Source organism: Mauremys reevesii, linkage group 7 (assembly GCF_016161935.1).
Source record: "Mauremys reevesii isolate NIE-2019 linkage group 7, ASM1616193v1, whole genome shotgun sequence".
Taxonomy (NCBI): Eukaryota; Metazoa; Chordata; order Testudines; family Geoemydidae; genus Mauremys; species Mauremys reevesii.
This window is the reverse complement of record NC_052629.1, coordinates 93,123,607-93,139,930: the sequence shown is the minus strand read 5'-3', so window position 1 is coordinate 93,139,930 and position 16,324 is coordinate 93,123,607. Positions and strand designations below refer to the sequence as shown.

General features: G+C 58.7%; 2 protein-coding genes across 7 annotated transcripts; one reads left to right on the top strand and one right to left on the bottom strand.

The window, feature by feature from the left end:
* Nucleotides 1-1,293: 1,293 nt before the first annotated feature.
* On the bottom strand, nt 1,294-13,019 carry LOC120408980 (dapper homolog 1-like). 6 transcript variants are annotated; one of them, XM_039546223.1, is made up of 6 exons: nt 12,519-13,019; nt 11,437-11,701; nt 6,868-6,966; nt 5,180-5,477; nt 4,669-4,920; nt 1,294-3,233 (listed from the first exon to the last, which is right to left on the bottom strand). In XM_039546223.1, the coding sequence occupies exons 2-6, from the start codon at nt 11,623-11,625 to the stop codon at nt 1,912-1,914; spliced, it is 2,160 nt and encodes a 719-aa protein (XP_039402157.1). In that variant the 5' UTR covers nt 11,626-11,701; nt 12,519-13,019; the 3' UTR covers nt 1,294-1,911. The 6 variants fall into 6 exon arrangements, with proteins under 6 accessions (XP_039402157.1, XP_039402158.1, XP_039402156.1 ...); XM_039546224.1 differs by lacking the exon at nt 12,519-13,019 and adding an exon at nt 11,812-12,485; XM_039546222.1 differs by lacking the exon at nt 12,519-13,019 and having other exon boundaries at nt 11,437-12,485.
* A 190-nt stretch (nt 13,020-13,209) lies between these two features.
* On the top strand, nt 13,210-16,306 carry LOC120408983 (microtubule-associated proteins 1A/1B light chain 3C-like). The gene is made up of 4 exons (XM_039546231.1): nt 13,210-13,320; nt 13,730-13,785; nt 14,015-14,121; nt 14,596-16,306. The coding sequence occupies exons 1-4, from the start codon at nt 13,260-13,262 to the stop codon at nt 14,756-14,758; spliced, it is 387 nt and encodes a 128-aa protein (XP_039402165.1). The 5' UTR covers nt 13,210-13,259; the 3' UTR covers nt 14,759-16,306.
* Nucleotides 16,307-16,324: the final 18 nt, after the last annotated feature.

Below are 16,324 nucleotides of genomic sequence, written 5' to 3'. Positions count from 1 at the left end.
CGGAGCCCGGGGCGGGGGGAGAGCGGACCTGCGCGGGCATGCCCGCGAGCTCAGCGGAGAGAGGGCGACGGGAGCGGGGACCGCGCGCGCAGGGCACAGGCGCCGTCGCCGCTCCCGGGCTCTCGGCCCAGGCGCCAGGCATGGGGAGCTCGGCCGAGCCAAATGGCGCCTCCCTCCCAGGCCGCGCGCCCGCGCGCGCTGCCCGCTGGTGCCTAGAGCCGCCCCTGCTCTCAGGTGGCCTGTCTGGAAGATGCTTTAGTCAAACCCAAGAGGTATTGGATTCAATGCAGGGGGAACTGAGTGAACTGCTCTAGTTGGTGCCTCATGCCTGATGATCCAGTTGCCTGCTGTGGCCTTAAACAGTCTGTGACTCTACCTCACGCAGTAATCGGGCCAACCCTTTACTATCCCCCTTGCTTATTCCCTTTTCTCCAAGAGCAACAGCCAACCCCTCCCCAAGCAAGGGATATGCAGGTGAGAGGTTCAGGGAGGGCAGCACTACTGTTGGTGGGTCTTTCTCCTCTCCCTCCTAGGCCCAGAATTAATGCACAAGCCAACAGGGCACCAGCAGGAGTGATGAAGCAAGGGCCAGGAAGGCCAAGCCACAGGGAGCCTGTGAGAAAGCAGTGGAAGGTCTCTCCTGTGCAGGCCAGCCCCTGGGCCCACACACCTGGTAAACCCCATGTGATGCACAGGCTGAGGCTACTGAATTTCACCTAGAGAAGTACCTTCCAGCTGGGGGTTGCTCCCAGCTCCAGGGACAAGTGCTGGGCTCTGAGGGGGAGTTATTAGCATGGAGGCAGCTGGCATGGGGTTAATACGAGTAGCATCTAACAAGCAGCAGCAGCATGAAATAGAGCAGGGGGTCCAGTTCACAGCCCCCAGCTGTCATTACACAGGTACTGCCTGGACTTATTCTAAATGCTGCCCTTAGGGTAAGTCCTCCCAACAACAGCAAGGATCCTATCCTCTCTCCCCCAGTAAGATGGGGGCATTAAGATAGGGAGTGCACAGGGATTTTGTCAACAGCCGACTGGGTTGCACCCCCAGCCTAGGCTAAGGCCACAGCAGCTAATGAAATACAGGGCTTGGCTGTAACAGCCAGGGAAGGGTTGCATGTGAGCACCCATGCTCATAAAACAGCCTATGCACAGAGAGAGAGTGCGAGCGAGCCCGTTGCCGCCTTGGCCAGCATTTAACACTGGAGTGGGGCACTGCAGGGGGCAGTGAGGTCCTGCCCTTCCCAGTCCAGCAGACACCTTTCCCCCCGCTGGTTCTAAAACACCCTCCAAATCCTTCACATTTGTTTTTTATTTTTTTTTTCCACTTAGAATTGACACCAGCAATGAGGCTCCTTGGTGCAGCCAGAGCTGGGCAGCTCCGCCTACACAGAGCACCTGCCCGCCGCAGCTGGGCAGACAACAGCACCCAGACACACCTAGGTTATGGGAGACGCAGGGGCCCATGGTACCTGATGAACATTTGATTTCAAGCCCACACTAGGGGCCCAGATACAGTCCCTAGAGCCCAGTGTGGCTCCTGCCCCCTCCCACCTGTAGAAGTTGGGGGGCCATTTCAAGCTCCCTGCCTCTCAGGGAGAAGGCTGCTCTGGCCTGTCCATACTGTAGGGAAAGGGTGCCCCTGTGCCAGCCTTGTCACTGCAGTTCTGCCAGCGTTGGGGCAGGGGCTGATTCTAAATCGCCTCTGCAACTTGTTGGCGATCAGGGTGGGTGAAGCACCAGGCCCTGCCAGTTCCACAGAGAAGAGACATGAAGAGGGGACCGTGAAGACTCCATGGGGAGGAGGCAGGCAGAGCTTGCAGTCCCAGTAAACGGGGTCCCCCTCCAAAGGATGGGGCTAACTGGGGTTTTTGCCACATGGCTTTTGGGAGCAGCCTGCAGCTAGAGGAGGTCACTTGGAGGCTCCGCTGGCCTTGGGAGCCAGAGGCCTGAGGGAACGGCTCACCATCCTCTTCAGCTCCTTGAAGGAGCGAGTCCTGTGTAGTTTGAAGCTGGCCATGGCCATGTTGCTGGAATCCAGTGTGGCAGAGGCATGGAGCGGGCGGGCCCTGGGTGGGCCCAGTTGCCGCAGTCGCCAATCCCCATTCAGGCTGACAGCATCTACCTCACTGAGGCTGGAGGCACTGCTGCCCTCAGCCCGCTGTGGCTGCAGCTCCAGCTGGCTGCCATCAGGGAAGCAGGAGTCTGTGGAGAAGGCCAGCTGGCGGCTTGGTGGGGGGAAGGGCTCGGCTTTCGGCCTCCCCAGGGCCTGGCTGGAGATCTCCAGGACGGATGCCCACTTCTGTCTCCCTGGGGGCTCCAGGCAGCGCTGGGAGCTGCAGCGATACACAGGCCTCGGCGTGCGGACGTTCACCTCTGAGCTGCAGCGGCTCCCGCCCTCTGCCCGGAGAGCTGGCCTGCGCCGGAGGCTGATCCTGCGAAGCAGCTCCCGCGGGCTGAGCCAGCTGCGCTCTGCACCCTCGCCTGCCTTCACCAACTCCCGTGAGGCATGCTTGCCCTTGTACAGCCGCTCTCGCTCAGTGCCAAGGGCCTTCCTGGAGGAGGCCTTGACCCTGACCACATGGGGACGACAGGACGAGGCCTCAGCCCAGCCGGCTCCCTCTGGCTGCTCCCGGCACAGTGAGAGCTGCTCCAGGAGCAACCCCACTGATCGCTCGCTGGACCCCACAGAGGAGGCAGTGGAGCCCCGGCCTCCTGGGCCATCCAGGGCCTGGGAGCTGTCGGGCCCCTCTGGAGAGCGGAGGTGGGAGCAGGTAGAAATGCGCCTGCGGATTTTCCAGCCGGGGAGCGGCCCAGCTCCCAGCGGGGAGCCACAGACCGATGACATGGACTGGCTCTTCTGGTGCCCTACCAGGTAGCCAGGCTCTGTGCGGCTAGCCGCTGACCGACACCTGTACCTCAGCACCAGCTTGGCGATGTAACGGTCCAGCTGGACCTGGCGCTGCTCCTCGGAGGGGGCTGTCCCACTCCGGGGAGAACCCTCCTGCACAGTGGGGATGGCTGCCTGCTCGCTGAGGTCCTCCTGGGACGGGCCCCGGGACAGGCCGCTGGTAAAGAGTGGGCTCTGCAAGGCCACGGCATGCAGCGGGCTGGGGTAGTGGTAGATCTCGCTGGTGCTGCGGGACACCAGGTCGCACTTGTACCGCAGGAGCTGCAAGCTCGGAGGGAAGGCTGGAGAGAGCTCACCCAGGCTCAGCAGGAACTCCAGGTCCCCTGTGGAGAGAGTAGAGAGCAGGCACCCTGGATCAGAGACAGGTGCCTGGGCCAATATTCCCTGCATGACATGGGGCTTGGCTGTACCAAACTGGACCCAGTATCTGAGCTGGACACAGCTTGGCTAAGTGGTGACCTGGGGTGACCACGGGCACTGGCAGGGATCCCGGGGCAACAACGCGGGTTGAGTGGAGAGCTAGGAGAACAAGTCGAGGGCTGAAAACCTGCCTCGAGACCAGGGCCTTGTCCCCACTAGGAGGGGTCGGCTGGTACAGATATACAGGCATAGCTACCAAAGCAGTCCCTTCTAGTGGAGGTGCAGCTTAGACCGGTTTCCCCAGCAAGAGGCCTTTTTAGCTGATATAATTGTCTCTACACTAGGGCTTTTGCCAGCACAGCTCTGTCAGGGAGAAGGATGAAAAAAAACCAAACCATCCTTCACTTAACATAGCTGTGCCAGCAAAAGCCCAAGCATAGCTGCAGTTTTGCCACCCAAAAAGGCCATTTGCCAGTAGAGCTACGTGCGCTCGGTGGGGCTGGAATAAACTACGCTGGCACAAGAGCCGTTTTGGAAGTCTAAGGTGCAGCCACGCTCAGAGTGTTTTGCTGGTGTGGTACACAGGGACAGCCTATGGGGATAGCTACACCGGCAACATGCTCCCAGCACAGACCTGGCCTCGGACCAGATGGAAAGCACATTGTTAAAAGGGAGAGCGATTAGCCATTTAACAGACCCAGGGAGATGGTTGATTCCCCATCACAAGGAAGAGTGGGACATGGGGTGGGGGCTGTAAATTAAGCCCAGGATTCTAAGGCCTTGTTCACTGTAGTCACACTGGTGTAGTGAAAGCATAGAGCCTCCCTTCCCCAGTGGGGATGTGGTTACACTGACCTGATTTAGCTGTTCCTGGAATAAACTCTCCTGGGGTACGGCACCTTTATGCTGGTATAACTGCAGCTGCACTGGGGCAAACTACACTGGTTAGGGGGTGGGGTTTTACACCGCCGAGGCCTTCTAGTGCAGACCAGGCCTTGAAGGCATGCTCTAGCTCAGCCATGAGTGGCAAGTTACATACAGGTGTATCCAGCCTGGCCCATCAGAATGCACTTCGCTGGTCTTGAGATCTGTGACAACTCAGCGCAATACTCCTGGAGTATCTGTGAGGCAGTGGGGAGCAGGCAGGGCCCACCCCTGCCTGGGATGCAGAAAATCAGAGAACAGGCGGTATGGGACAGTCCTGCACTGACCCTGCCATTGGTCTGGGGGCATGAATGGCACCTGGCAGGGTGTCCAGAGCCCCTGTGGGAATGGGGAAGTTAGAATCAGTCAGCTGCCCCCTGCCAGGTTCAGGGTGATGTCCCCACCTTGTTACTCCCAGGATCCTAGTGGCTGGCAGCAGGGCTCCACACCCTGAGCCGGCCGTTTCCTTCTTACCTGTTGAGACTGGTCTCCTGGCAGCAGCATGGGGACTGCTGGGAGCATTGGGTGCCATTACCCGCTGCAGTCGGAGGTCGAGAAGCCGGACGGTGGCCTCGTCGGTGGAGCGTGGCCGTGAACAGCCACTGTCTCGTAGGCCTGGGAGGTGGGAGAGGGAACCGACGCTGCAGTGCGAGCCCCCCGGGCACTCGCTGTGCATGGACGTGGAGGAGTCGGACAGGGAGCCCATCTCGCTGGTCTCGTAGAACCCTGGGGCAAGAGGAGAGGTTCACTGCAGGGGACCGGTTGTCCTTATCTCTCCCCCTGCCAGCCCTGAACAGGATGGGCCTCTCCTCCCGCCGAGTCCCCCACTAACAAGTCCCAGGGACTCTGGGTTGTAGAGGATGATCCTGACAGGATACATGGCCCAGCTCGGAGCCTCTGCTCGCATCACACGCCACCCAGGACGAGCAGGCCCTGGTGCCTTCTCGCTCCTGGTTGCCAGGGCCCAAATCCCGGCTGGACATACCTGAGCTGGGCCTGGAGTCGGCCTCTGAGGTCTCTGGTGCAGTGAAGCTAGGCTCTGCCTGTGCCCTGGGCCTCTTGGGGAGCAGCAACTGCTCGCTGGAGCCGGCGGTTCTCAAGGCCAGGCTCGTCGCTGGCGTTCTGCTGTCCCTGTTCCCGGCCTGGCGCCCCACGTCGATGCTCTCGGAGGAGCAGTAGGAGATACATGGCTTCTCAGGGATGCCCAGCAGGTCCTCAGACTTGCTCCGGTCCAGCTTAGCTGGGGGCAGCGGTTCCTTAGGCCCCAGGCTGCCCCATCCCTGCTGTGGCAGAAGCATGAACAGGGTTAGTCAGAGAGATGCCACCAAACCCACCAGCCACTCGGGGCCCTGGCATCCAGGGCCAGCCCCAGCCCTGTGTCTCTGCAAGGAGCTGGGCAGAGCACATCCCCAACTACGACTGGGCCTCCTCCATGGCACTGGGCACTGCACAGCCCCCCAACTCTGCCCCAGACTCCCTCCTCCTGGCCTGCTGGGCACTGAATAGACCCTGCTACCTGAGCGAGATCAGGGCCTCCATCACACAGAGAACCCTCCCCCTTTGAGGGGGCTCCCTTCAATCGCTGTTCTGGGCACGACAGAGACCCCCGGAACCCTTTGGAGATCAGGTGCTCCCCCCATCACTGCAGAGGACCCTTCCTCCCCCCTGGAGAGTGGGCCCCTTCCCCCCCTTTGTGCTGGCACTGCACTCCAGTAAGCTCTGATCCACACGGGGAGTTGCACAGGTTGAACTAAATCGTTGCGGTACCGATTGCTGCTGCAGGCGTGGCCTCCCACTGATTCAAACCTGGCTCAGCGTGGTGTCACTGCTGGAGGCACATTTACAGGAGCAGGCTGAAGCGACAGAACCAGTTTCCTGCGTCCGCACACATGTGCAGTGCTGGTTTAGCCCTATCAGGTTTTAAACCAATTCTAAGCTGCAGCTTGTGTGCCATGTCTAGGCTCTACTGCCCCAATGAGCCAGAAGCCCAGCCCTGCCCCAGAGAGCAGCTGCCCAAGGGAGAAGGGAGCCCACTGCTGAATGAGCTCTGCAAAGCTACTGTTGGTGCTTCCCAGGCTCAGAGCAACCTGCCCATTAGCCCCCACAGCTCCCAGGGGTGTCAGGCAGCATCAACCTCCCTTACAGCGACAGGTAGAGACAGAACCTGCCCTAGGTGGCACAGACCAAGCAGCAGTGCTGAGAAGGGAACCCAGGAGTCCTGCACACAGCTGCGTGCTCAACCCGCTAGGCAAGCAGCAGCTTTAGACACATCCCTAGCTGGGAAACAGCCCGGAGGCACAATGGATGGGAGGCTAAGGGAGGGCAAGCTGCTCGCAATCTCCCCCCAGGTGTGAGGGTGGCCTACAACCTGGCCACTGCACCCCCAGCACAGAGTGTCTTAGCTCCCTCCCCCCATATCATTGCTGTCTCCCAGATGGACAGGATTTGGCAGGCAGGGGCCTCCCTGCCCACCCCAGGAACTGGGAAGCAGCAGCAGCCACAGCCAGGTGAGGAGTTCAGGAGGCCAAGAGATGATGCACCTTGACCCCAGGCTGATGATTAGAAATACTGATAAGATCACAACCTTCCCCAGTTCCCTGCACTTTACCTCAATCTCCCATCCATCCCCCTTCCTTCATGGGCGGGGGAGGAGGCTGGCCCTGTCATTCTTACCCCAGAGATGTTTGCAGATCTGTATCCTGGCTGACGTGGAGCTGGGGGGCCCAGTGGCTTCCCCCCAAGAGGAGGGGCTGGCTCAGGTTTTATTGGACCCTGGGGTTCAAGAGGGTAAAAAAACAGTGAGGCAATATGGTGGGGGTGGAGGGAAATCACAATGGAAGCAGGTGCTGCTCCCTCCAATCCGCCCCAGCCCATGGCCCCAGATACACCCTGGCCTTGCCCCACGGCCCCCAGCAGCAGCCAGGGTGACCTGTTCCATTAGGGAGCATGCTCCATAGCATCATCCCTACTGTCCCACATGCCTGGCCTCTCTTGCAGGGCCCAGACTGTGCGGGTGTAGGGGGGGATGGGAGGGGGGAATGGGACTTCCCCCAAGCCCCACTAACAGCCAGGCTAGGGCAGGCTGTGAGGAAGAGGGGGGAGGGCCCCAGAGCCAAGCTGGCGGCAGGAGTGAAACATGAGCCTGGAGGCCCCTTTCTGCCTTTCACTCAGCTCCATCCCTCCCAGGCCGGGCAGCTGTTGCCTTTGTGTGAGCCCCCCCCCACCCCACCCCCCCGCCTCCATCTTACCTACTGAAGCGGAGAGACACATGCTCTACACAGGCAGAACGGAGGGGGCATGTACAAGATTTCAAGGTTTGGGGGGAGGGGCACGCAGGCAGGGGCTTGCTGGCTTGCCCCAGGTGTGCATGGAGGGTCCACACGTGCACCTTGGAGAACAGCCAGACCACACTGATATTTCTGCCACCTGCCCCTGACTCAATGCCTCCACGCAACTCATTTGGTTATTCAAAGCCTCTGCTGGCCTTAAGCCAGGCTGGCCCTGAAAGCCAGGTCTGGCCTCACTGCTGTCCCTGGGAGGGGGCAGGTCGCAGGCTCCCAGCTGTTCAGACACCCTCTTCCCCGCAGTACAGGCACAGCTGTGTGCAATACTGTGCATGAGCAGGCATGCACCAGCCGGGCTGCCCTGGGGCCGCTCCCCCCATTTCCCCTCCCCCTGCATGCCAGGTGTGCAGGGCAGGGATGGAGGGAGCAGCCTGCTGCCTGTCCCAGGGTTAGTTTACACTGGAGCTGGCTAGTCGACGTTTCCCCCGTTTCTCATTAGAAGACGACTCTGGTTCTGCTATTTGCTCTTGAATGACACCAGGAAGGGGATGGAGAAGCTGGCACTGCCCACGCCAGCGCAGACCTGGGCTGGGAGGATAGCCAGGCAGGAAGCAAGTGAGGACTGTAAACAACAGGTGGTTTGTTTCCTCTAATACACACAGGGCCTGACCAGCCAACGCCCACCTCCAGGCAAGCCAAATCCACAGAGCCCAACCTGCCAAGGCCAGGTCAGTAGCCTAGGCCTGAATCCCCCTTCCTGCAGCTCAGCTCCCAGCCTCAGTACAAACAGAGGTCAGAAGAGACGCCAAGAATTCCCCTGAAGCCCCACAAGGCTCCAACTCCCCCATCCTAGGGCTTTGACTGTACAAACGAGGGCACATCCATTTCAGACAAAGCAGGCTGAGAAACGCAAACAGCGCAGCCCCAGTATGGCAGAGCACACACCACCCCTTAGTTAGGTCCTGTGGCACAGGGCAGATGAGGGAGGCACAAAACGCTGCCTCCTATATGATAAGAGACAAGATGGGTGAGGTAATATCTTCTATTGAACCAACTTCCACTGGGGAGAGAGACAAGCTTTCAAGCTACACTGAGCTCTTCCTCAGGTCTGGGAAATGTACTCAGGTCTGGTCTGCATTACAGAGTTAGGTTGAGGCAAGGCAGCTTATGTCAACCTAACTATGGAAGTGTCTATACTTAAATTTAATTCCTGCCAATGTAACTGCCCCGCTATGCTGAATTAATAACTCCACCTCCACAAGCGGCGTAGAGTCACGGTCCATGTAGTCAGTCGACGCAGTGTCAGTGTAGACATTGTGCTGCTCATGTCGACTGTTACTGGCTTTCAGGAGCTGCCCCACGCTGACAGTATAATCGATACAAGTGCTCCTGGGGAGAACATGCACCACAGACACAAAGCGCAAAGCATAGACCAGGGGTCGGCAACCGTGGAGAAGTGGCGTGCCAAGTCGGCAACCGTGGAGAAGTGGCGTGCCAAGTCTTCAGTAATTTAAGGTTTCCCATGCCAAAATAAATTTTACATTTACAGGGGACCCTGACAGAACCCCAGACTGGCAGCAGGCTGAACGGGGCTGGTGGCAGGGACCCCCTCTGGCAGGGGCCGGCAGACGGAACCCCAGACCAGCAGCGGGCTGAACGGCTCAGTGCGCTGCTGGTCTGGAGTTCCATCTGCAGGCCCCTGCCAGCCGGGGTCCCAGCCGCCGATCCCATTCAGGTGCTGCCGGCCTGGGGTTCCATCCATTCAGGCCAGCCGCAGGCTGAGCTGGGCTGGGACCCCGGCTGGCAAGGGGCTGGCAGCCAGAACCCTACACCAGCAGCTGGCTGAGCGGGGCCGGAACCCCAGACCGGGCTGAGTGGCTCAGCCAGCTGATGGTCTGGAGTTCTGGCTGCCGGCTCCTGCCAGGTGGGGTCCTGGCCGTCAGCCCCGCTCAGCCCGCTGATGGCCTAGGATTCCGTTCACCCAGGCAGACAGGGGGCTGAGCGGGGCCAGCGGCCGGGACCCCGGCTGGCAGCAGCGTGCTAGTAAAAATCGGCTTGCATGCCGCCTTTGGCGCGCGTGCCGTAGGTCGCCGACCCCTGGCATAGACACCCAGAAGCGAAGTAATTATTTGTGGTAGCTCTATAATTCTGTAGTGTAGACATGGCCTCAGAGCGTCACCGCTAAATACAAGACTGAACAGATTGTTTAGCATAAGTCATTAACAGGCCACTTCACCTTGAATGGTGCCTTGAAATATGTAACTACTTAAGCTAAACAATCTGTTCCACCTTGTACTTAGCAGTGACACTCTGAGTACGTTTCCCAGACCTGAAGAAGAGCTCGGTGTAAGCTCAAAAGCTTGTCTCTCTCACCAAGAGAAGTTGGTCAAATAAAATATATTACCTCCCCCACCTTGTCTCGCCAATATCCTAGGACCAATATGACTACAATACTGCATACATTCTATATGATGAGACAGTCTAAGAGGGATAATGGATTCTCTTTTCCTTCCTTTTCCTCTCCTAAGCTGTTGAGCAGCATTGCAATGTGCTGTTGGATAAGCTTTCTCAGCCCACACCAGATGTGGCTGCATTCAAGCAGTGACTAAGGAGAATTTATAAGAAACAACTCACAAAACAGACTGTCCAGCATCAGGCTATGAACCTACCAACTCCTCCACATGCCAGAGAGCTGCTACACAAACTTTATGCACAAAAAGGAGGAAGTGGAATTGGGAGGGGTGCAAATACAAGCCAGAATTAGAAGACAGGTAGAGACTTCAGTAAGAGACTGGGGCTGTTTAGTTCAGATAAGGGACATCAGGGAGTTCACAAAATGGTAACTGGCATAGAGAAGGCAGACTGGGGACTCCATTCACCCCCCACAGTTGATGCAGGAACAAAGAGACATTGAGCGAAATTAAAGAGGCAATACATTTAACACCAAAGAAAGGAAACAAGCACTGAATTAATCTGTGGAACTCACTGCCACAATATATGACTGGGGACAAGAGCCTAGCAGGATTCACAAAAGGGCTGGACACATCTTTGGATAATGGGAACATGCCCAGGTATGTCAGACAGGAGAAGAGGTTATAAGGGATGCAGACTCCTCAGGGCACAACCCTGTCCCTAAGGGAGCAGGGGGTTCCTCCTGGGCAGGACATAGTGCTCCACACTGGAGTTTCTTGTGCTTTCCCTTAAGCCTCTGAGCCACTCCCAGAGGTGGGGCATAGGGCTGGAGAGGCACAGCTTGAGTCAGCACTGGCAGCCCCCAGGGTTGTTCCACAGACTGAAAGATGTTGCATTTGGGGAGCTTTCCTGGCTCATTTGCTGCAAAAAGAATGTTTTTCTCCAACTGGAGCACACACTATCCCAGGGCAGAGTCCTGGGGATGCCAACTTGCTCAAAGCCCTTGAGCCCTCCAGCTTCCCCACTTGTATCCTGGCACCCCAGGACTCCCCTGGACCATAACCCTGCAACCAGCCTCCCCATGGTCACAGCAACCATTGGCCCTTCCCTTCCAGCATACCCCTCTGCCCTCTCACTCATGCCCCAGCCCCCATATTGCACCCCCAGTCTTGCACCATCACACCTCCAATCACACCATAGTTACACCAACCATAGCTCCCCCCCCACTCCTACTCCAGCTCCCATGTTCCTCTCCCACATCCCACTCCTAACCCAGAGTCATCCCCATCCCCCACACCCTCCCTGTGCTCCCATCCCATACACTTAGCCCAAGTTCCCCTACTTGGACCCCAGCTACCCATGCTCCACTCCCTTGGCCCCTTGTACTCCCCCCCTCTCATAATCAGCCCCTCCCGCTGAGTCACAGAGTTTAAGGCCAGATCATGTAATCTCCTGTAAATCACAGGCCACCAGCACACCCCACCCCGCATACTACACCCAACAATCCCTCCCCTGGCCCATACATCCCCCCCACCTCCGCTCTCACCTGTCGCTGCCCCCCTGGGACAGCCCCCGCGGGCTCCCCGATGCCCAGGGCGCTTTCCACGGTTCCCTTCTGCGTCTCTCTCAGCAGCCCCAACTCCAGGATCCCGGCGAGGCTGGCCTGAAGCCGCTCCCCGATCCGCACTCGGTCGCTCCCGGACCAGAGGGAGGGCAGCACAGCTCTGCGGGCCATGAGGACCGCCGGGGCAAGCGGCACCGATCAGCGGGGGTGGGGGCTTGCACCGGGGAAGGGGCTAGGGACACAGCTCCTGGGGAGGTACATACACCGGGGGTAGGAAAAAAATAGAACTGGGGGCAGTGTATGCACCAGGGGCAGGATCGACTGGGCGAGGAAGGAGGTGCAGCAACCAGGACTCACCGGGTACAGCAACTGCAGAGGGAAGTGTGCACCGCAAGCAGGAGCAGAATGCCGGGAGGGGGGTAAATTGCATGCAGTGGGCAGGATGGGTGGGAGAGTAAATTACATCCACCGGCAGCAGGAGTGCTGGTAAGTCGCATGCACCGGGAGGAGGCTGGGGGGACTATAAATTGCCCGCACCATGGGGGAGTTGGACGTAGAGAGGCACCCCCCAGAAGCCGCCACCGGCTCCTCTTGCCAGGGACTTTCAGTACATACACAGCAGCTCAAACAAAGGGGCTGGTTTTGAAAGAGTCACGTGGGGGCGGGGCCAAAGGCCCCGGGCTCCCGATTGGATCCGACCCGGGCAAAACATTTCGTAGAACGAAGTTAGGTTCAGAGGAGGAGTAGACGGCAAATATCCCCTCGGCCCCGCCGTGCACCAGGGGGCCAAAAACCCATTAGACCCTCCCTCAAATGCACTATGGGACAAATACCCCCAGACACACCCTGAGGGGTAAAATAACCCCACTGCACCCCCCAGAATACAGCGTAGGGGGCACAGGCCCCCATTACCCCATGGGAGGGTGAAATGCCATCCAAATCCTTCCCCCAGTGAGGGGCAGATTCTCCCCCCAAATATAGCCGCAGCTCCCTTGGGGACAGGTCACTTCCCCATTCCCCGGACCAGCGACACTTCCCATAGCAGCCCCGTGCCCGGCCCCCACCTTGGCTGGCTGGCTGGCGGGTGGGGAGGCCTTGGGAGTGACTGCGAGTCCGTGCCTGGGCTTGTTCGTCCATTCTCGCTCCCCCTCTTCCACCCTGGGGCCCAGCCATGTGAGCTCCTGCTTCCGGCTCTTAACGGAGTCGGGCGAAAGGATTCAATAGCCATACGGCCCGAATTCCCTTCTAGCCGCTGGACGTGCACAGGGTGTCGGAGGTGGGGGCAGGGGCAACTAATAGACCTCCCTCTCTATCGCCCATCCATGGGTGGCTGGGACAATTAACAGATTCCCCCCCCATCCCCATCATAGGGGGCAATTAACTGACCCCTCTACCATGGAGAGCAGGAGTAATTAACAGACTCCTCTCTACCCCCCATCCATGTGGGGTAGGGGCAATTAACAAGACCCCTAGGCCCCTCTGTCCCCCCCTCATAGAGGACAGGGGCAATTAACAGATAACCGCTCCCATCCCCTTCATGGATGTTAACAGACTCCCTCTTCTCTGAGCAGAAGCAAAATCAGCCCATAGAGAAGAAAAACCCTCCCCCCGCCCCAGTGCCCTGCTCCCCACCAGGAGCCCCCCGTCCCGTCAGGGCCCTCCCTGCGCTCCCCAGCAGCAGCAGGGCCCTGGCCTCAGCGATTCCCCCGCGGGCGGGGCGAGTTGCAGAGGGATCCTGCTGCAGCTGGGGCAGCGCTATTTAAAGGGCTCCGGGGGCAGACGAGCCCCGCTCAGCGCCCTACAGGATGTTGCCAGTTACCAGCAAGCGGGAGCCCCGCGCTCCCTTCAAGCAGCGGAAATGCTTCGGTGAGAGGGGAGCCCTGGGCGGGTCACTGCAGGGAGAAACCGGTGAATTCGAGGGCAGGGCGTCCCCTCCAGGGAAGCCACTGGGTGGACCTCGGGGTGCCCTGCCCTCTTCCCCTCTGTGGGCTCGGAGCGGAGAGGCCCCCCGCCCCAGGAGCTAGACAAGGGGGCTGGAGCTCCCCCTGCAGCTGGGGTGCGGAGAGACCTGCTCCGGGCTGGCTGCCTGCCCCCGCTCCCTCCCCACCGGCGCGGGGGCCCCGGATGGTTCCTCGGAGTATCCAGCTCTCAGTGGGCGCTGCCCGCGCGGGGTCTCTCCCCATTTCCCTCGGGCTCCGGGGGTCTCTGGTGGGGGAAGCCCTGGCTCAGCCCCCTTGACTGTGACCCTCCTCCTCGGATCCGCTTCTCATTCCAGCTACCAGGAAACGCGAAGTGGCCGCGGTCCGCTCCAAGTTCCCCAGCAAACTCCCGGTGAGTGCGCGGGGCGGCTGCTTGGCGGGAGAAGGTGGGGCGCGCTCAGCGTGTAGCCTGGGGCCAAGGACACCAGCCACTGCGTGGGAAATGGGCCCTCACCTCTTCTACCCCCCCCAACTCCGAAGGGTCAGGGATTGGGAAAGGGGCGGGGGGCTGTGCGTATCTCGGTAGCGTGGCCCGGGGAGGGGTGCTGCTTTCCTCCTTTTCCCACGTGTCTGTTTTCCAGGTGATCCTGGAGCGGTACCCCAAGGAGAAGGTTCTGCCAGCATTGGATAGGACCAAGTTCCTGGTCCCTCAGGAGCTGACAATGGGGCAGTTTGTGACCATTATTCGGTAAGAGAAGAGAGGAGGTATGTGTGTGATTGGAGGTGAGGGTCTGGTTTGGTATTGCACCCTTTGGTGTCTGTGCCCCAGGTGCTGCTGGGTCCTGCTTCTCTCTCTCCCCTGAGACCACAAAGCAGGGGTGCTGTCACCTGGGCATTCATTAGCCCCCTTAGGATGCCCCTGTGTTTCAGGGGTGCTGTACAGCTTTGGGAGAGGTGCTACCAAAGGCTAATGCAGAGACTGCAGCTCTCTGAACAGCCCCTTCTTGTTCCAGGGTGCCCTGGGTAAGGGACCCCTGTTCTCCTTGGCAGCTGTTGTGGGTTAAGTGCAGGGGTGGCTGTGAGCAAGTGCAGGCAATGCCCAGGTAGTGCATTTCCCCCCCTGGGCAAGGCAGGTAGTGGGTGATCTCAAGGGAGACCAGTCAGTGCTTTCCCTTCTTACCCTCAGATGGGACTCAGCTTTCCTGCCTTCTTGCTTCTCCAGGAACAGGATGGCCCTCAGCTCCACCCAGTCGTTCTACTTGCTGGTGGATGGTAGCCGGAGCCTGGTCAGCATGTCGCTCACCATGGCTGAAGTGTACACACTAAACCAAGATGAGGACGGGTTCCTCTACATGACCTACGCCTCCCAGGAGATGTTTGGTTAAGGCTACTGGTTGCCTCGGACCCCTGCTCTTCTGAGAGGACCCATTGTTGCCCATTTAAATGTTGCTGCTTGGTAAATGGTGTCATCCCACCCCCTCTAGTCAGAGTAGGAATGATATTCCTACCTGGCCAGTGGGGCATCTACCCTGGTGTGGTGAGACACCAAGGAACCTGCCCATTTCCTCCCTTCCCCAAGTGGGTGACTGGATAGACTTGCTCCAAAAGGAAAGATCTGACTCCAGACTGAGGGCCCCCCCTTTAGCCCAGTGCAAGTACCTTTACCTTGTCATGCAGTGCCCATGGGATGGCCCTTTCAGTGTTGTGGGGGATAGTCACACCTGCCAGCCTCTTGCACTGGTGCCAGTGTGATTCCCCCCACTGTGAGACCAATAGGACCCCACTGCTCAAGGGCTAATGTTATAGGACACTGCTTGGTGCTGGCTCAGAGTTCCCGCTGTACCACCTGGGGCTGGTAAAGCCCAGCCTGTTCCTTCTGACCTTGGGATAGAACTCACATGGTGGTAGCTTTTGGAATAAAAGGAAGTAAACTTATCTTCCAGCAGCTTTCCTAGCCCCACTGCTGACCACTGGAGACCCTTGTCCTCCCTGAACAGGGGTGAACCTCCTCCTCAAGGGCAGCCCTAGCTGTGGGGTAGACTGGTTCTCTTGTAAGGGAGGTTGAGTTGTGCAGGAGGGAAGGTAATCCTGCACATGGAATAAGCACTGTCTGGCCTTTAGATGGCACGTATTCCCTTTAGAAGCATACCCTGTAACTACTATTAACCCTGTTAAACATGTTTCTGTAAATGCTTGTCTGTGTGAAATGGGACTGGCAATCCAATCCAGCATAGCCAAGCCACTGCAGTTCCTGAGAGTAATGACTACACTGAGAGCTCTCCTGCCAGGTGCAAGCAGCTCATGATGCTACCAGTCAGTAGAGAGGCCTGAGGCGAGTGCACCAGTTACAGCTGTATTTAGAGCACATGGTCCCTTGGGCCTGTTATCTTGGTGCAAATAACCTGTCCTGGATGGGAGGTTCTGTGCTGTGGTGACCCTGTCCTGGACCCACAACTACTTAGCAGGCCTCAGTCTGAGGGTTGTTTAGCTGGTGCTGTGTGCTTTCCTCTCCAGTGCTGCTGGGTTGGTAAAAGCTCCTGGAGACCCTGCTGGAAGCCTGTCTTAATTTCAGACTGATCAGAGGCTGCTTTCTGCTGGTGGCTGTCACTGATTCAGAAGTGGGCAAAGGAAAGCTGGGTTAGAAAGGCCTGTGTTATCTAAGCACCCAAGGCTCCTAATGGTGTAGAGCAGGACGGGGCTGAGATAGCAGCTAGCGTCTTTCCTGCTCCCTACAACATGTGTGCATGTACCAGGGCCTCTCCTCCTATTGCTGCTGGGAAGATTGATTCATTGCAGGGAGGGGAAGCTGTTATCATGTTCTGGGATAATGCCTGAGGAGGCTGGAGCATCCACTAAATAGGCAGTTCCTGTTCTGTACCCTGCTCTGGAGTCCCAGTCTGATTCCAGGGACTCCTACACCAGACAGATGTAAAGAGGGACCTGGAACACTG

Coding starts and splice junctions, on each gene's coding strand:
- LOC120408980 (XM_039546223.1), bottom strand. CDS start 11,625: ATGGCCCGCAGAGCTGTGCTGCCCTCCCTCTGGTCCGGGAGCGACCGA. Junction 5,478..6,867: donor GATCTGCAAACATCTCTGGG/GTAAGAATGACA, acceptor CTTCTGCCACAG/CAGGGATGGGGCAGCCTGGG. Junction 3,234..4,668: donor CAGGAGACCAGTCTCAACAG/GTAAGAAGGAAA, acceptor CTCTCTCCACAG/GGGACCTGGAGTTCCTGCTG.
- LOC120408983 (XM_039546231.1), top strand. CDS start 13,260: ATGTTGCCAGTTACCAGCAAGCGGGAGCCCCGCGCTCCCTTCAAGCAG. Junction 13,786..14,014: donor AGTTCCCCAGCAAACTCCCG/GTGAGTGCGCGG, acceptor TCTGTTTTCCAG/GTGATCCTGGAGCGGTACCC. Junction 14,122..14,595: donor CAGTTTGTGACCATTATTCG/GTAAGAGAAGAG, acceptor TTGCTTCTCCAG/GAACAGGATGGCCCTCAGCT.